This window comes from Telopea speciosissima, chromosome 2 (assembly GCF_018873765.1).
Source record: "Telopea speciosissima isolate NSW1024214 ecotype Mountain lineage chromosome 2, Tspe_v1, whole genome shotgun sequence".
In the NCBI taxonomy this organism is placed as follows: domain Eukaryota; kingdom Viridiplantae; phylum Streptophyta; class Magnoliopsida; order Proteales; family Proteaceae; genus Telopea; species Telopea speciosissima.
This window is the reverse complement of record NC_057917.1, coordinates 54002849-54023580: the sequence shown is the minus strand read 5'-3', so window position 1 is coordinate 54023580 and position 20732 is coordinate 54002849. Positions and strand designations below refer to the sequence as shown.

General features: G+C 39.3%; 1 protein-coding gene across 2 annotated transcripts in view; it reads left to right on the top strand.

The window, feature by feature from the left end:
- The first annotated feature begins 522 nt into the window (after window positions 1–522).
- LOC122651273 (peroxisome biogenesis protein 5) overlaps window positions 523–20732 on the top strand; it is a 38684-nt gene continuing 18474 nt past the window's right edge. The window contains exons 1-9 of one of the 2 annotated variants that reach the window (XM_043844599.1): window positions 523–753; window positions 4385–4519; window positions 4596–4686; window positions 4738–4779; window positions 5209–5402; window positions 5937–6191; window positions 9313–9435; window positions 9800–9970; window positions 10266–10459. In XM_043844599.1, the coding sequence (XP_043700534.1) occupies window positions 634–753; window positions 4385–4519; window positions 4596–4686; window positions 4738–4779; window positions 5209–5402; window positions 5937–6191; window positions 9313–9435; window positions 9800–9970; window positions 10266–10459 (1325 nt within the window). In that variant the 5' untranslated portion in view covers window positions 523–633. Of the gene's footprint in view, window positions 754–4384; window positions 4520–4595; window positions 4780–5208; window positions 5403–5936; window positions 6192–9312; window positions 9436–9799; window positions 9971–10265; window positions 10460–20732 lie in introns of both variants that reach the window. The other variant, XM_043844598.1, reaches the window with a different exon arrangement.

Sequence of the window (20732 nt, the reverse complement as noted above, 5' to 3'; positions counted from 1 at the left end):
GCGATGCCTTCTAACTCTCTAAGGAAAGGAGCTGGATCCACCCCAAGAGGTTGCTCGTTGGCAAAGATCAACACTTTACAAAGAAGAGATCATGAGTTCAACTCTCACTGGACCCAACTTCAAAAACAAAAGAGTTAACAGAACAAAAAGAGTTAGCAGAACACTTTAAACCCGGATAAAGTGATAACGATCATATGCATCATGATCTGTGATAGAGTTACAGCGGTGCAAACAACCAAGCATTGAATAATTCAGTATCGGTTGTTCTTCATCCTCTCTAAAAATCGGAATCGGAGTCCAATTTCGTACCGGATCGGATTAACAGTTAGGAATCCGGGCGATTCCAATCTTAAGACCACTTTCGACTCTTCCTCTACCCTATCCACTGCAACCGCTTCAGAATCGGGAAGTAATGGAAATCAGGGTTGAATCGGCCGATTCACATGATTCGGATTCCTCAATCTAGGGGCCAATATAATTCGTTGTTTAATGTTCAGTCATCCCAACACCGGAGAATAAAAAATAAGCAGTGAAGGCGAGAACCCCGAGCCGAGACACCGGGAGAGACAGAGAGGTGTCTATTTCTTTGAAGTTGGAAGGAAGGGAAAGAATCAAGTAGCAGCACGGTTGGACATGGCGATGAGAGATATGGTTACGGGAGGCGCGGCTTGCGCCGTTCCGGGCTCTTCTTCTTCTTCAAATCCTCTTGGTGCACTTGCGAATTCTCTGCTGGGCTCCGCTTCAAAGAGTCAGGTAAGGCAGAAGAAGAGAAGAAGAAAAAGAAGAAGGGAAAAAAAAGCCGTTTTTCTCTTGATTTCTTAATCCTTAATAATTACTCCTTGCCCGGAGTTTATTAGAAAAAAAAAAAGGAGAATTTTTTTTTTGGAAAAAGAGCGAAGTCTTCTATCATTTCTCCCCAAATTCCATTTTGAATTATTGTTTTGGATTCGGGTTTTAAGTGCAAAAGTGTGGCAGTTCTTCTACTGGGGCTCCTCTGTGTCGGCAGTTATTAGACGCAGACTCAGGTGCCTATGTTTATCTGAATCACTTCAATACTTAATTCGACTATGAAAAATATTCTCCTCCAGTTCGTTTTGCCCCGTCTGGGGTTCTGGGTTGAGGACCCAGGTGCGTCTTCCCTCTAATTCTGTGGAACCTTCAATCATAGATTAGAAGCACAGACTTATCTTATCGCTATCTGCTTCTGCTTCATTGGTTTATTGATATTTTTCTTCTCCTTTTTTTTTTTTGTTTAATTATTTTTCAAACAAAAAAAAAAAAAAAAAAACTGAATATAGCTATCTGTATTTCAGCTTTCGAAAGGTTCCTTTATTGACAATTATCAGATGCATTCCATTTTTCTCGAACAATTACTTTTTTTAAATCCATGACAAACTGCAGTACAATATCCTTGCTCCTTGCGATTGGGTTTGGGAGTGGAAAACATTAAACTTCGTCTTAAGGATTTTAGGTGAGGCATGCTAACCAACCACAACAACTCAGCCTTATCCCAACTAAATGGGGTCGGCTACATGGATCATTGCCCTCCAATCAGCTCTATTCAAGGCCGTACTTGATACAAGGCCTAAGCTATGCATGTCTTTCCTCACCACTTCTCCTAAAGACAGTTTAGGTCTGTCCCTGACTCTTTTTGTTCCTTAAATCTGAATCAAATCATTCCATCGTACTGGAACATCCAAAAGGCCTCCGATGAACAATGACCATTCCACCTCAAACGATTTTCTTGTAGCTTACATAGTTGTCAAGGTGGCAAGGCGACCTAAGGCGGTGGAGAGGTGCCTAAGCGCTTAGGCGACAAGGCGCCCAAGTGTTATTTTTCATTTACCCTATTTTCTAACATTATTTAGTATGCTACAATATGTATATCATAAAAAATCAACAATAAGCCACATCAAGTCATAAAAAATCAATATTAAGCAACATTAAATCATAAAAAATAAACATTAAGTCACATCAAGTAATCAAAAATCAATATTAAGCCACATAAAGTTATAAAAAATTAACATAGAGCTAGAAGACAACAGAACTGAAGAAGCAAGCTATTGGAAGTTTGAAACAATCAAAACATACATTTGGTTTATACTGTTCTTAGAAAATATGATCTTATCAATAAGTAATTAAACTGTTCTCAATTTAGAGTAATGTTCTTGTTCTCTATGAAGTTTGACTGATCAAATAATTTTATTTTTACATGAGACTTTTTGTGTTAGGTAGAACACAAATCCAGCTTTCCAACAAACAAGATTACTTAAATCTGATTTATATTTACATAGTTATGTTCTGGTCAAACCTTATTTGATGTGCGCGAATGCTATCAAAATCGCTTTGATTGAAAATAGTTTTTTAAATATCAATGCAAATGAATATTTTACTGTACTTTGGGTTTTTATCAACGTTTTACCATATTAAGATTTATGGAATTTTTAGATTTGAGAAAAAACTCAGCATTAGAAAGTTGAAAATTTCAGCTACCGTAAAAAATCCAGTTTTTGTTCTTGAACTTGGGGATTGACTTTTTATCCTTTTGGAATTTTATTTTTTAACTATTTTTATTGGATTTAAATAGGGGGTATTTGCTTATTTATGAATAATATCTCAAGTAAATGAAATACTAATATTTCATTTACTTAAATGATATTTGGCATAAATAAGTGTAAGAACCTGGTTCGATACCAATTAAACCAGTGCAAGGTGCCCTGCATTGAGGTGACAGTCGCCTGGGCCCCTAAATATAAAAACATTTACTTAAATGATATTGTGTAGCTTCTCAATATGACATTTCTTAATTGCCCAACATTCTCTCCCATACGTCATAGCCAGACGTACAACAGTTCACCAAAACTTTCCTTTAAGCTTTAAAGGGATACGTCGGTCACACAACACTCTGGACACGGCTCTCCACTTCATCCATCCTACTTCAAATCTCTATGAAACAACATCCTCTATGTCACCTTCTTTATTTATGATTGACCCCAGATATTGAAAATAGTCACTTTTCGGTATCTCTCTTTCTTCAATTCGCACTAAAATTACACATCATATACTCCGTCCTCATTCTATTAATCTTAAAGCCTCTTGACCATAGAAGAAGTTGTGAGGAAGGATCTCCCTCTTATCAACTTTCACCACCTCATTATCCGTCCGAGTGTAACTAAAGTTACACACTATATACTCCATCTTCGTTTTACTAATCTTAAAACCTGTTAATTCCAAAGTTGATCTCCATAACTCCAACTTGGCGTCAATCCCTGCTTTTGTTTCATCTACCAAAACAATATCATCAACAAAAGGCATACACCAATGAACCTCAACTTGGATGTTTCTGGTTAAATCATCCATGATAAGCGCTAACAAATAAGGGCTTAAAGCTAATCCTTGATGTAACCCAATTGTAATTAGGAATTCATTACCTTGACCCCCCATAGTTCTTACATTAGTTACTATACCATCATGAATATCTTTAATTATGTCCACATATTTACTTGAAACACTTCTCTTCTCTAGCACTTGCCAGATTAACTCTTTAGGGACTCTGTCATAAGCTTTTTCTAGGTCAATAAAGACCATGTAGAGATTCTTCTTGCAATCTCTAAATCTTTTCATGAGCCTCCTAAGTAAGTAAATAGTTTTTGTCGTAGATCTTATTGGCATAAAACCAAATTGGTTCTCAGTAATAATAGTTTCTTGTTTTAGGTGGATTTTAAAAACCCTCCCATAATTTCATAGTATGACTCATTAGTTTATGCCTCTATAGTTATTGTAGCTCTGAATATCACCTTTATTTTCATTAATCAGAACCACAATGCATCTTCTCCATTCATCTGGCAGTTTCTTTGTGCTCATAATCGTATTAAATAGCTTGGTAGTCAAGATAAATCATAGATTCCTAAGCTCTTCCACATTTCTATGGGACCTCATTTGGGCCTGGTGCCTTGCCTACTTTCATCCTCCTTAAAACTTCTTTTATTTTAGACACCCTAATTCTTTGTATATATCTACGACATGTGGAGGCATGCTTACCAAGCATATACTTTCATCCTCCTTAAAGCTTCTTTTACTTCTCTATTGGGACCTCATCTGAGCCTGATGCCTTGGTAAGCGAGGCATCCTTACCAATGCCCTTTTTTTTTTTCTTCTTCTGTCATTTCCGTTGTACCTTTCTTTTACCACCCCCAATCCCAATTGGGTGGGGGGGGGGGAGAAAAAAATTGCTAACCTACTCCTCCAACTACCATGGCCTCCAGCAAACTTACTTATTTATTTTACCTTTGACTCAGCAATTGTATATATGTATAGACAATTTACAATTGTATATATGTATATACAATTTATATTACTTTGACATCGTTTATTGTCTTAACAGGAAAGAGTCAAGGAGCTCCCTGGTACTACAATAACAGGTCCAGATACTCCATTTTACTCTGGGAGTAACGATCATGTAGCAACACTCCCTGGATCTGAATATGATCATCAACAATACCGGCACCCTGATACTCAGGTATGATCTCATTTCTTTATTTGAAAACTTTTGTGTTGGTCTCTTGACACTATTTAATCATATTCAACTGCTTCAGGGCTCAGAATTCCTTCACAGCTTCCGTTCTGCAGATCAGGGAGGTTTTGCAGATGCCTGGGATGAGGTTCATCGTGCTCCAGTTCCTCCTCATGCTTTGGGAAGAGAAAGTCATCCCCAAATGGCTGAATTTGAGCAGATTTATGGCCCTGGTGTTAGTTCTCAGCTCCAACCGACCTGGGATGGTAAGGATGCAAAGTTTTGCCTTGAGATTGAGATTTGGAACTAATTGCTTGAGTTTCATAGTTACTAAAGTATTTTATTTTAAGAGAGTATCCTGCAGCCATAAAGTGGGCAAGCCTGAGATGGAGAATGAGCTTCTTTTCTTTTTATTTCTTGCCGTTAAATGTGTGTTTGTGACAGAAATTGTTTTTTCCTGGTTTACTCAATTGAGTTTCTTGGTTTCGTCTGACATGAAGTAATCCCTTGTGTGAGTTCTGAGCAATTAAAGTTGAGCCACTTTTCCCTTGAACTACTGTACCTTGTTTTAAATCTTTGTATAACTTGCTATTTGTAACTGTATATTGAAATTTTGCAAAATTCTCCTGCTATAGAATCTCTGGAAATGTTGGAAGTTGATCCTTGGTGTAACATTTTTGTTGTTCACTTTTCAGGGCCACCACAGAGGGTCTTGTCTAGTTTTTTGCACTCTTTTGTGGAGAGTGGCCGTGCTGGTCTTCCTTTTCATCCGGTGTCGCTTCCAGTTTTGGGATTGTCTGAAGGTGACAAACAATGCATACGTGATCGTAGCAGCATAATGGCACGACACTTCTTTGCAGATAAGAGTGAAGATTTTATCAATGCACAGGTTTGGCAGCAAGATTAACTAAGTGTCATCCCCAGGGAACTTTTATTATCATCAATCTTAAAATTTTTTTGCTTATTTTTTCCATTGGAAGTGGAATCCTTCTTTAGAAGTTGCCATAGACATTTGTTTCTTGTTTTCTCGTGGGTGTTTTACTTTTTTGATTACTCAATTTGTTTCTTTTAAGAGGTTGGGATTGAAGGAGGCCCTCTTCTTTTTTTCTTTTATTTTTTTTGTGATGGTGGTCTTAATGTCTTGCACTGTGGGGTTGCTAGGTTCCCTTTTATTACTGGTTACTACAAGGTGGGGGGTGGGGGGAATTGTGGTGTTGTTTTTGTTTCTTTTGTGCTCTGAGTTTGTGGTTGGGCCTTTGGAGTTAGTGTCTACTGTAATGTCTCTGTTTGTGGTTTAGATGTTGAGGTTTCCTTTGTCCTTGCTTTGTAGTTCATTTCTATTTTCCTTAACAGTAGTTCGTCTGGTGGCCTACAGAATAAGTTTAACACTTCTTGACTTCATTTGGACTGTTTCACTTCTCAGATAAACGCTCTGCTTCATTCTTTAGATATTGATAATGATCTCCGGGCTAAGGGTCCTCTACCAGTGAGATTCCAGGAGTTGGAAGAGTATTGGAACGAGTCCCAACGCACCACAAGACCTGGTGCTCCTCATGCGGTAGATGGCTGGGTTTCTGAATACGGCCAGTACAGAACAGCACATGGTGATCCTGAAGCCTGGGCACGCTCCTTTGAACAACAACATGGTGCTAATGGTTGGGCCTCTGAATTTGAGCAGGTTTGCAATTTTGAGTTCATTGGTAATTTCAGTCTTCCAAAACTTGGAAACTTTGGTCAATATTATTTAATTTGAGTTTCAATATGGAGTGAAAAATTTCACGGAAAGAGTAGTTAGGAATTATGTATGGAAATCTTGTGAATGTTAAACTACACATGCATGGGTGTCAAGGTTACTAGGTGTCCCTCAGGGGCCAAGGCATCTAAATTTCCATATTGTCAAGATGCCATACCCATAATTCTGGAAAACACCCCAGGAAAATGGGGAGGGAAAACTGGAGAAGGGGGGAGGGGGGGAGGGGGAGAAAAAGAGGAGGGAAGAGAAGGAGGAGGAAGAAGAATAAAGTAGCAGTAGTAGCAGCCACTACCGAAAAAGATGATAGCAGCAGCACTGTTGTTCTTACTTCTTACTACTTTGTCATTTGGCATAAAGAGGAGAAAAAAAATTCATCTGGAGGAGAAAAAGAGGAAGAGCCGGAGGAAAAGAGTAGGGAAGAGGAGGAGGGGGAAGGAGAATAAAGTAGCCAGCAGTAGCAGCCACTACCGAAGAAGAAGATTGCAGTAGCAGCAGTATAAAGAGAAAAAACAAGAAATTCATCTGGCTCTTCTTGGGCAAAACCCTAACCAGGATTTATTTCTTCAAATCAATTTAGTTGCAACTTGTAAGGAAAAAATTTGTTATTTAAACATAAGCCATTCTCCTTTTTATATTTAAAATTAAACTAAGATATTACTTTACACATAAGCCCTCTCTCCACTTAATATTTTAACCTATGGAAAGGAAATAAGTCTTTTAAATCATGAACCGGTTACCCATCTTTTCCTCTCTTATATGGCATACCTTGGGGCTTGGTCAGTAAGGTGGTGCCTAGGCCTAGCCAATGTTTTGGCTCATAGTGTCATTACAATGTGTTTGCAGGATTGGATGTTTTAGGCTCAAAACTGAAGAGAAAGCATCTATGAACATTGAACATATGTATATGCATTTTGTTCATTAACCTATTTTTTTTTTTTTTAAATTCTTCTGCACTTTTAATTATATATTTTTGTCATAAAGAGTACACGTAATACATCATTGTGTATACTCATACTAATATATTACTAATATTTTCTATAAATGTATTTCTTATGTATTATACTAGTTACCCTTTTGTTTACTAGATTAACCTTAATTTTGAGATTGTGACCATAGTTTTAAATAGTTATAGATTTTAATTATTTTTATCCATATGTAAGATGATATTTCCATGGTTCTGAACTATTTTTTTGGAGTAGTGTAAAAGCTGTATTGATAGAAGGCCAACTATATTTTAATGACTGGACAGCTGGAAGATGCGTGGGGGGGGGGACTTCCAGTCAATTCTAAATAGACAAACCACTGAAGACTTTACAGATAGATCTAAGAAACCCAAAATATTATCTACTCCTTTGCCTTTGTAGCCACTTCTATGCTTGCACCACATCATTCTCAAAAGCTCTGTTGTTCCTTTTCAAGCCTAAAACCCAAAGCAGTAGCAGCTGGTGTAGAAAACCAGAATTTTTTGCCTCGCCTCACAAACTGTTGACCTTTTCAGCTCAAAAGCAATCGAGGCAAGAATCTTGGCTATTGTGCAATTTACATTGATCTTTTCCATAGTTCCATCCCAGACCTTGAAGTGTAACGGAAAGTGGATCAGTATAAGGGCAAGTGGCTATGGATTCAGAAAAACAGTAAAGGCAGAAATTGGGCCATAAAAAATGTCTAAACATTAAATGATCACCGATGGAAAATTCTACCCTTAGCTTAAGAAGAATTGTATTTTTTTACCGACACCCTTGACCCAAACAGTTTGTGGGTGGTTGGGAGGGGGGGGGGGGAACATGGAAGTATTTTCTTCGTCCCAACACAATTTGTATTGCCTTGACAGGAAGGTTCAAGTACTAGACAGGCTCCATACCATTGTATCTTGGTCTTCATAAGTTGTTTTCCTTTCAACAGTTGAAGAAGCTGGAACATTTGATTGAGCTCCCAATCTTTCAGATTCTGATAGGGGACAAACCCATGTGCTGTGCACTCCAGTTCTTTGAACGTCATCAGCAAGGAAGGCATATTCTTTCCTGGCTATATCTCAAAAATCTCAGAGACAGCATCTCCCATTGGAATATCAGGAAACAAGTGCGCTGTGGTCCTACCACGAAAAGTTGAGGATCCATCCTCATCATCAATTCTGATGATGGTGCCTAACTCTGCTTTCAAATAGCACATCAGAATTGATGCTGGGCAATGGAATATCAGGAAACAAATATCAGAACCAATATTTCAGGGAAAAAAATAATGAATAAAATTGCCCCCAAAAAAATCTATTTATCCATGAAAATCATCAATATTTTGCAAATATCACTGGAATTATGTAAGTTCATGATTACTTCGCAATGATATTTTGATCCTCAAAAAGTGAAAATTGGACAATAATTGGCAAATATTTTGGTGAAATCACAAGCCGTCATGTCTGTAGGTCTGACAGTTGATGTTTTCTTCTTATCTTGATAATGTTTCTCGGCTGGAATCTGATGATAACATAATGTTAATCTTAAAACCTTCCAACTATTATATCTGTTGAAGACGAGCTTAAACTTTTTTGGGCTTGCAATCCACATTCCACTATGGACTTCTGGACTGGCACTTGGGGCCTGGTTAAAGAGTCAGCTTTTTCATTTTTGAATTATATATTGTGAAGATTTTATCAGAAGCAATATGAATGTGCAGAGGTACAATTGTACAAACCAAAACTGTGAGGTCCAATAGGAACATTGTTAACTGTTCTTCACGTTGTCTTCATTGAATTAAATGTAATTTCGACAGGGTACATACTTGCTCTGCATGTATCCCCCATCACATAATTTTCCGCAGTCTTTGTATTTGATATGATAGCTTAACATGTTGTAGTGTATGTCTTTTCTTTTTCTGATGAATTTTGTAAATTGAACTGGATGAATTTATGTATCTGTTTTAGACAGGTAAATTTATTGAATTACTGTATTTGTCATGAAAATAAAAAGATTCACTGTCATATATCTCCCAACACTTCCACATGAGCACTAGTATTATGAGGTGTTTTCATGATACTTGTTTTACTTTACAGGAACAATCTCAAATCACATCAATGGGTAATATGAGAAGTGGAAACATATCAAGCATGGCAGCAATACAGCAGACCCGTATGCTTGCACATACATTAGCTCAGAATGAGGACCCAAAGTTTCAGGTTTATATGCTGTCAAAAGTTGGTTTTATTTTTCGGACATAGAAGTATGGAATCCTTCATCATGAAAGTTTTCTTTTGATTTGGAATTTGCATAGGCTGATTTTTCTTTCATTTCCTCCACCCATTGTTTATTGGGGGTTGCATTCAATTGGTTTTCCATGTTCCCGTTGAGGGGTTGCTGACCTAAAACTCGTTGGAGATGCATATGATCCATTGATGGCTGAATTGACCACAGTTGAAACATTCCTTGGCGTGCTTAGTAGTTCTACATTATTATGGGTGCAACTAAGCCCTTCTCTTCATTAGAGTTTTAGTTCTTTGTTGTTTTGAATTGAATTGTGCTTCACCCATTTGTTGCATGCAGAATTCAAAGTTCCTTCAGTTTGTCTCCAAGATGAGCCGTGGTGAACTTATCATTGATGATAATCAGGTAAAACCAGCTGGGTTGTCTGCCTCAGGTGATTGGGTTGAGGAATATAAAGAGCACTATAATGGGGTTTCTAACGCATGGACTGCACCGTTTATGCCTGATCAGGCAAGTAAATACTTGGTGAAGCAGTTAGTTCACCTTTTCTTGGATTATTTTAATCCATATCTTGTATCTTGTAAGTTTGTCGCTCTAAGCTCTCCTCCTTCCCCCTGGTGATTGTTGGAGTCTGAGTCATTCAAGTCTTGTGAACTTCTGTTCTGTTTAATTTTCTCATAGAATGGACCCACATGTTCTTAAACAGAAGGAGTGTTAGGAAATTGGAGTTCGAGAGACTTTGGTCAGATAGGGGCTATTCGTTTAACTCACAAATCTTTGGTATCTTGTTCTACTTTTCATTCAGACTCATCCTGGAGCTGATAGATGGGTGAATGAGTTTACTACCGAACGGGAGCAAGATGGATCACTTGATGATACGTGGGTCAACGAGTTTTCCAAGTTGCATGTTCAGGATTGGGCAGAAGAATTTGGGCAGCAAGTTCGTGAAGGAGCTTTGGAGGGGAGCTCAGCTGATAATTGGGCAAATGCATATGATGAGTAAGTCGTGTCAATACTTCACCAGATTTTTTATGTGCCTTGTTTCACCAGTAAGGCATATTATGTTTGGTTCTGTTTTTTTTTTTTTTTCCTGCGGTTGTTGAATTATGTGTATATTTAAAGCTTTTTGTCTGCATGATTGGAAAGCTTCTTGAAGCCAAGGTTTGAAAACTCGTTTTGTTTCACCATTTCGGTCATACCGAGACGGCTGAAATACCGAAGTTTCATCTTTCACTGAAATGGTGTAAATTTTCTCAAGATATTTTGATTGGTTGTCTCGGTGGACAAACGACTATAATAAGCTCTGATACTAAATGGAAACTTTGTTTTAGGCTAAATAAACACATGTAAACCTTTAAATTGCAAAAAAAGTCACACAAAGTGGTATTTTGGATATGCACCCTTGGTTGGCTGTAAATGTTGAACATTATGTCATACCTTATGTAATATTGCCTATTTCTGTGCTTTGTTTTAGTGCTAGAAGACAGAATAGGCAAGTAACACAAGTAAATTGTGTGACCATGGATGAAGGAATATAATATTGATTAATTATTTAAGAAATAGTTAAAGTACAAACTACACAGTGCAGTTTACAATGTATAGACACCCAAGTTCTAAGTCCCAAGTCTTCCAAGTGGCCAAGTCCCAACCATGGTTCAATTCTCACGATATATCGGTATCTCGGGCATACGGAGATATCCGAAATATGTGAAATATGGGGAAATTTCGCTGAAATATTGCATTTTTTCTGCAATATTTCGGGAGTCCATCTCGGTGGGTTTTTGGCAATATCTAGGCCTGATACTTCATGGACACCCTTATTTAAGCTAAATAAACACATTTAAACCTTCATATTGCAAAAAAATGAACTCAAAGTGGTGTTTTGGGCTTGCACCCTTGATTGACAGTATACGGTCGCTGACCCTAATGTATAAATAGTTAAATACATATTGATTAGGCAGTTAAAGACATAAAAGAAATTTAAACAAACTAATTAAAACTCATAAGACATAATTCATAAATCATATTCTTATAAATTCCATAATAGTCAATGACTCGATAGTCAATAGCTCAATAGTCAATACTTTAATAGGCAATACACAAAGTCATAAACTCACAACTCACAAGTTCTCAAATCAGTGAAATCACAAGTTACAACTTACAAGAGACAAGACTCACAAGACTCACAAAGTCACAAGTTACAAGTGCTAATAATAGTTGCTATGCCTTCCTGGATCAACCCCACTCATGGCCTGCTGGAGTCGACGTCCATTGTTTTCTGTTTGAATCTGTTTGAAAGACATATGTGGACCACTGTATAGTTTCGGAGAAGAAATAAGTGTAGTCATCCACAACTGTCATGTAAATGGAGTCATCAACATACTGTAGGTAACCTATCCTAGGATATGGGTTAGGGTTACCAATCGGTCTAGCCTGTGAAGAAGATGATCCAGTATGATATGATGTCGGTGGAAGCGGCGTTGGCACTGGCTGCATGTATGGTTGGTGAGGTTGGTAGCTAGGGTATGCAAAGTTGTCATCCACAAAAGATGATCCAATATGTCCCTGAGACTGGGACTGGGAGTTATAGTCCCCTACCCCACTAAACTGCCCATATCCATATCCATATCCACCGTGAGGTTGTGATGGAGTGGTATGTGCGTCAAAAGATGGGGCATGCCAATGCCCAATCGATCCTCCCTCCCTATCACCCATACTCAAGCCACCAATAGAGCTAGATAAGTCAACAATGTCCATATAATCAGCTTGTAACTGTGTTTGTCGACCCCTACGCTTCCTGCTGTATGGTTGTATAGGGGCTTGTGAGGGTGGGGGTGCGGGGTTACGTGCACCGTGGTCCGTATCCTATGTGGCATAATCAAATTGTGTCTCTCCAATGAATCAGATTGGCTGTACAGGCACTGTATCCTCGCCTACCACATAACGCTCTTGCATTCCATCAAATTCTTCACCACCACCACCACCACCACCATCACCTGAGGACCTAGATCAATCATCATCATTAGCAACATTGCCACCAGTGGGTTGGAATGGTATGGGTGATGCTTCCCGTGCATGTATTTGACCCTCGTCAGCCATATAATCATCCACATCAGTACCAATCTCGGAAGCTATCACGGGGTCAGGCCTACCTCCCTCCTGATCCAATACCGGCTCACCTCTATCCCTCATCTAATCCACAATAGGGTCCTCATCGTCTGAGTCAACTTGAAAGATGTCGGCGAGGTCAATAGTGCCCCTTTGTCCCTCATGTCCCATGCGTATGTGTTGCAGTTTCAGGTTCAAGTTATAGTGCACATACACCATGTCAGATAGACGTTCAGACCCCAATATGTTGCGCCTCTTGGAGTGGATGAGCGCAAAAGTACTTCAGTTCCTCTCACAGCCAGATGCGGAACATGTTTGGGTAAGGACCTTGATTGCTATTCTCCTTAAATTCTCAGCCGATTCCCCATACAACACCCACCATTCAGCTGCATTACAAGTTTACAACAAAAAAAGACGTGTCAAATGCTGTTTCAAATTTCAACTTTCAATACATATGTAATTTAAAACTTAAAAGAATTAGATATTGAATTGAGTACCAGCATCACCGCGTGCTCTGCCTTATATTGCAGCATCGGTTCCAAAACTTCCTAATGCATCCCTAAACATCTTTATCTACACCCATGCGAAAAATTAGTAATTACTTATTACTAATTGGTAATTACTAATTACTACTTACTAATTATATTCCAAATGAATTCTAAGACTCACCTCATTGTTGCAAATAGCTTGTAGCTGACCATCTGGCTCCAACTTCTTCACTACTTGTTTCATAACATCAATAAGTTGAGTTTCCAACCCAAACCTATTATTATATTGATACTTGGGGTTCAAGTAGTATGCTGAAATTTGACATATAGAAATGAGATATTGTCAAATTCATAGTAAATAGTAATACTATGAATTAGTGACATAAACAAATTTATTCACCAGCCTTATGCAATGGATGCATAAGTTTATTCTCCTAGCGAGCATTGATGATATCCAAGAAGTGTTTGCTACTGCGAGGAGCCACACTGTAGACACTATCTTTCATCAAGTCCATTGCAACATATAGGACTGGCATGGTAGGGCCCTTGAGAGTGGAGTCAGCTATATGTAGAACTTTAACTACTGGCTCCAAAACTTTCACCACTTTGCTTAGTTTTGTCCAGATGTCCTCAGATGACATGGTTGCTTGTGCTTCCCTCCCACTTGCAGTATTGGAACCCTTCCATCCAAACTACTCCTCAGAAGCAAACATACTTCTCAGCCCAGCCTTCTTTGTCTCAATGTTTTTCAGGGCAATGTAGGTGGCAAATCTTGTGATGCCTGGCCTCACCAAGTCACCCCCACATTTTTTCCCTCAATGGATTGAGTGCAAATGAGTGATTGTATACAAAGTTGGTGACTTGTCTTGTACTTTCAACCACAGTCTTCACCAACTTTAACTTTCCCATATCCTTTAGCACTAGATCAATGCAATGGGCTGCACAAGGAGTCCAGAAGAGCCGGTATTTACTGTTGTTCATCATCTTCTCACCAGCCAGCTTGAAGTTGCTTCTCTTGTCCGTTACAATCTGGACAACGTTCTCAATTCCCACATCTTTTTCAATTACTTCCTTTAACAATCTGTAAATGTATTTTGCATCCTTTATCTCTTTGGATGCATCAACAGATTTGAGGAAAACTGTCCTCCCATCACAATAAACCATAAAATTGATGATGGACTTTCTTGTAGGTCTAGTCCATCCATTTGCCATTACAGTCACCCCATATGTCTCCCACATACTCCTCATCTCCCCAATGTACTCATCAATCTCAGACTTTTGTTGAGGTAGATAAACATTCATTACCTCATATGGGGTGGGGCCCTTGAACCCTGGGCCAGCCTCTGCAATTATATCAATCATGGTATCATAATGGGGGCCTTGTGCAGTGTTTGCTGGGATGGTATGGTATAGCATCCACTTAGCTATTGACTCTTTAACTAACCCCTTCATCCCCTTCCATGCTCCTTTGATTCTTGGTTGACTGCTTCCTTTCTTCCTATGTAGTTTAGGATCTGATGCTGATGGTGGTATTGGTACTAATAGAGGTATTAGGGCTGCCTTCACATTTTATGATCTTTTAAAAGGATTGAAAGATCTAGAACCTCCAGATAGAGTTGTTCTCTTATTCTCTGCTTGTCAGCCTTCCTCTTCTTCTTTCCCCTCAAACTCTCACCAATCTCCCTAGCTTTTTGCATAGGTACCATATGGCAACCTACAACATCTTTAGATCCTCCAATCAGATGTTTAAGTCTACTGGACTCACCTCCCAAAAACTGCATGTGATAATAGTTACATTGGGATTTTCTCTTATCCCCATCAATTGGAGTGCCATGTAACCATGCAATGTCACCCCTATGTTTGCTGACTGGCCTCTGTTCTCTCTGGTCTCTCTGCCCTCTCTGTTTTATTACTTTCCCCTACCTTTTGCTTGCCCTTCGCACGTTGTCTTTCACAATCCGCCATAATAATACTTGTTTACTGCAATGTAAGTAAAACAAATAATTAAAAACTTAATGTAGAAGCACTTCAATTGAGACTTTTAGAATACTAAAACAATTGTATAGCTATTTAATATTTTTCCCTTAACCCTTATATTTTTCTCATAATTAAAAACAATTTTTTATATATAATTTTAATATAAATATTGACCTAATACAACAAAATCGAAAATTATTAAACATAATATATATCTAATGCATTTCAAAACATGTAGAAATTACTTTCATATTTTTTCAAACCTAAAACTCATTTTTCCTTATTTATTTATTTATTTTTTAAATATTTTTCTTAATTTCTGAAAATAAAAATTATTTATGGGCAGAAAAATAAGTTCGGCACCGTGAAGCCGTAGATCGGCCATTGGTGTCTAACATATATTTAATTGATCCCCATCTAAGTTATATTACCCCTAATTTTTTCCTATTTTAGTTGTAAGAAAATCAATTTTTAAAATCAGAATATATAAAATATAAAATACATATGTAAAAAAAATTTCGACACCGTGAGGTTATAAATCGGCCTCCGGTGTCTAACATATATAAATTTCATCACCATCCAACAACTCTAGTACATAGTATTTTCAAAAAAATAATTTTAAAGGAAAAGGATTTACCTTAAACAGTGAAAAAAGGCTTGTAGGATGCTTAGATGAGCCTCCGATGTGTTTTCCGGCGACAATCCATCAACAAAGTGCTTGAACAATGCTTGGAGTCTTGGATTAGAGCTTGGAAGAGTGGAAGAAGAGGCAAAATGGTGGAATTTCTAATATCGACCGAAACCTACGAAATATGTTAATATATGGGCCTGCTCACGTGACACTTTAAGTTAGATTTTGATATTTCGTCGATATCTCGTGAGTCCATGATATATCGTCGATATATCACGAGATATTGACGAAATATGGTATTTTTCCATTTCGGTATGCTATCTCATCTCGGACCACTCGAGATATACGAAATATGGCGATATTTCGCCAAGATTTTGTACCATGGTCCCAACAATATAGTATTGTGACTGTCTATTGATATGAACTATGATGTGCTGGATCGAGTCCACTCATGGTTTAATGGAGCCAATGTCCATTTTCCTCCAACTGCATGACAAAGGCATGCCACATCATAGTTTGCGAGAAGAAATGAACGTAGTCCTCCACAGCTGCCTTGTAAATGGCTTCGTCAACCAACATATTGGAGGTAACCTATCCTAGGGTATAGGTCACTGTAATGTGAAGAACCAGCCACTGAGCCACTTTCAAAAGATGGTATTGGCAGCATGAACGGCTGGTGAGTTGGGTAGGAGAAGAAGTTGTCGACAAAGGACGATCCATTATGTCCCCATGAGTGGGCGTCATATTCAAAACTAGGAATGGATGAAGAAGATGCATGCTCCCCCACGCTAGTGGAATGACCATATGCACTGAACTCCGACCAACCACTCTCTTCGGTAAAGGATGGCCACTTCCTCTACTATCCCCTAAACTCATGCCTACAAGAGTGCTAGATAGGCTATCAATGTCCATACAATCAGCCTGCTCATTTGGTTGGAACCGGTGACGAGGCCCTTTCGTGTAGCTTGCACGTAAGGAGGGTGGACGTGTACTGTGTACTGTGATCCGTATCCTGTGTGGCATGCTCAAATTAGGTCTCCCCAGTGAATTGGCTCCGGCTTTGGCTCCTACAACTCCGTCTGGTCATATTGCTCTCGAAATCCACCATCATCATTGTCGTCGCCATCACCTTTATGAGTAGAATTTGACGGTATGTGAGTCTGACCACCTGAGGAAGTGGACCAGTCAGGGTCGTCCTCCTCATCATCCTTGCCAGGTATAGGCTTGAACGGTCAGGGTGTCTGTAAGTGTATCCGACCCTCTGAAGCATGTAGTTAGGGCTGCAACAGGGTCGGGTTGGGCCGGGCTTTTTAAAACCCCATCCTAACCCTGAGTCCCCTTAGCTGGGCCCAGGCTTGGCCCCGACTTAACTCTGGGCTTGGAAAATCCAACCCTGACCCGCCCTCAAGGTGGGGCGGGGCTAAACCTGATTGGCCCTGATCATGGAGCGGGGGGAAGGGAGAGATGCATGGATTGGACTGAGTTGGGCTGGGTCGGGGAGAAAATTATCAATTTTACATAAAATAACTCTATAATAAAATATATTATCAATTATTATCTTCATATATAATATTTTATATAATCAAATTATGTATGACATTTAAAGTTTATAATCTATACAATATATCAATATATATTTTATATTATAACTTAAAACAGGGTCGGACTAGGCCGGACTTGGCTCAACCTGAGGCCTCAACACCAGTCCGACCCGACCATGACTCAGGGCCAAAAATTTCCAGCATTGACCCACCCTCAGGGCTAGGTATCTCAGCCAGGCTCTGTTCTGGCTCAGGGCGGGCCAGGGCGGGTTTAGGCCGACAGGGCCAAACTTGCATCCCTACATGTAGTCATCCACGTCAACACCCATTTGACTGGCTATTTGGGGGTCAGGCACACCCCCAGGCTGATCCATTACTGGCTCACCTCTGTCCCTCACCCATTCCACCAAGGGATCCTCATCATCTGTCTCGATCTGGAAAATGTCAGGGAGCTTGATTTGTTTAGTGTCGTTCTTTATATCGGAACGTATGTGCTGCATCTTCAGTCTCATATTGTAGTGCATATACACCAAGTCAATGTGACTTTAGGAACCTAATCAGTTGCGCCTCTTTGAGAAGATGAGCAAAAACGTACTCCAGTTTGCTCACAGTCGGATGCGGAACATGTTTGAGGAAAGACCTTGATTGCTATCTTCCTCAAATGTTTTGATGTACCCCCATACAACACCTATGGTTCAAGGTCTCAGTTTCGGACCTGGTTCCGGCCAGGCAAAAAACCGAGTTGAGCCGAGATCTCGGGGAGTTGGTGCATTTTTTTGTTGAACTCAAAGCTAGGTTTCAGTGGGTTTTTGACCTAGTTAGGTCATGAAACTTGGTATACAGCCTATTTTGGGCCATTTAAACACAATGACACTCTCAGATTTTGAAATATCAAAGTCCAAATAGGAGTTTGACTTCAAACCCCAAGTTGGTAGGCTATGATGTACTAATAGCCCCATTCTACACATAATTTAGTAGTGAAAGCATACAATTAATTTAAAATACCGAGATCTTGCCGAGATACCGACATAATACCGAGATCTTGAGTCGATGCTGTTTCCTTAACTCGTCTTTTGTGTCATCTCGGACATTCAAAAAATCGAGATATCTCGGAGATCTCGGCGAGACCCGTTCCATGACAACACTCGCCATTCAGCTGTATTACAACAACAACAAATATTATTTGCATTTCACAAGTTTTAATAGATATGTAAGCAAGAGAATAAGGTACTGAATTGCGTACCAGCATCAGAAGTTTCATGGCCAGCAGTGGCGGTCGGGGCTGCAAAACTCTCCAAACAATCCTTGGAACTTTTATTATACACTCATTTGGAAAATTGTTAATGCTAGGAACACATTCGGAGTAATTACTTATTATATTCATAAAGAGCTACAAAACTCACAAAACTCACCTCATTGTTGCACAAAGCATGTAGTGTACTACTTGGCACCAACTTTGCCCACTTGCTTCACTACTTCTAGAAGGTCCGGATTCATCCCAAGTTTATGGCTATATTGATATTTGGGGTTTAGATAGTGTGCTAAAAATTGACATAGATATTGTCAATGTATAGTAATATATTTTATAAATAATAAAATGTAATGTGATTAGATACATTTAAAAAATAATACTCACCAGCCTTATGCAGTGGATGCATAAGCTGAAGCTTTCAGCTGTCCTTGATAATCTTCAGGAAAGTCCTACTCCCACGTGGCTTTGCATTGTAGATGCGGTCCTTCATCATGTCGACAACAACATACAATTGTGGCATGGTGGGCTTGAAAGCAGAGTCCACCATCCTCAGGACTGAGACAACTGGGCCTAAAACTTTCACCACCTTATTCAACTGGGCCCAAAACTCCTCAGATGCAATGGTTGCCTGTGCTGCCCTACCACCAGGGAAACTCGACTCCTTCCATCCAAACCACTCCTCAGATGCAAACATAGATTCGAGTCTGGCCTTCTTGCCTCAAAGCTCTTTGATGCAATATAGTTTATGGCGAATCTGGTGACGTTGGGCCTGACCAAGTTCCCTCACACATCTCCGTCAGAAGGTTCAGTGCAAACCCATGGTTGTAGACGAAGGTGCTCACTTATCTCGCTCTCTCAACCACACTCTGCAACAATTTTGCATATCCTAAGCATTTCTATACGTTTCTTGACTATTTCCATACATATCTTTAACGTATCTTACAACACTCTGGTACGATATGTCTCTTAAAATCACCCTTCTGATATGATACCTGATACCAATACCTTGCTTCCAACACTCATCTATATTTACTAAAATTCCATTTTCACTTATATATTTACAAAAATACCATTACCGAAACAATCAAAAGGTTTGAAATAAAGGATTGAGAGAGTACCTTCCAACACTCTCACTCATGGTTTTAGGTATCCACTTAATATAGGCCGTATTGGCCGATCCGTATCAGTATCGGCTGACATTGATACCAATCCGATATAGGTCATTGTCACGATACAAACAAAGGGTATTTGATACTAATATCGATCTAATACGGGTCATTGACATGGTACAGACAGGGGGTAAAAATGTTAAAAATGGGTATGGTATCGCTATCTTGTGAGCGAAACCGTTCGATACCGACACTGATATGGACTCATCCTTCTTGGTTGTGCATCAAACCTTCTCCAAAAAGTGAAACACCTCAACATTGGTTTCTTCTAAATCAAACCCAGTCTCTTTCTTCACAAATCCTCCAAAATTTGTCTAAAACCTCTCAGAGCCACGGTGAATGGCGTGTGAAACCCTGGACCATAAGAAATCCTCCGACCCATTTCCATTGCTGGAAGCTGTAGCTCGAAGAAGAGGTTTTATGCAGCCATGCCTCATTCTGCGTCTTGAATGTAGTGGCAGTGACTTCAAAATCAAGAAATTTGGAGGATTTTGGTTGATGAATGTGGCGAGAAGATTAGAGGATTAGGTCTACAATGCACTTATAGTTCAATTCGAGTACAAATGTGAAGATACCAGTGATGAATGAAATCTGAAACCAATCAAAGATTTTGTCTCAGCTTCTGAAGCTCTTTGGTTGTTTCTCTCAGTACTTAGTGAGGAGTTCCAATTTTTCACTTTTATCCGTTATGAATCCTGAGCACTCAGTGGCATTCAAACAATCATGAAACAGCAAAGGCAGACCAGCGAGCCCTCTCTGAAACTGGAACAGGGGTCACTGCGGCTAATTGGACATGACTGAGAAGCTGCAACGATGCTGAAACACAGATCTGAACAGAGCAGAAGCTCAGATCAAGAATGTACAGGAAAGATGCTGAAGGTCAGATCTTGAACGGAGCAGAACGATCAGATCAGCGAGCCATGCCAACGGTCATATCAGCGAAGAGATGCAAGCAAACAGGGAGTGTTACCCAATGAATAGAGAAATGTGCAGTAATGGTGCTGAAGCTCAGATCGGCGAGCCATCCTAACGGACGAGAACATAGCCTTCTGTTGTAATTTGGGGTACAAGGGTATTTTTGTATTATTTTATCCCTTAGGGGTATT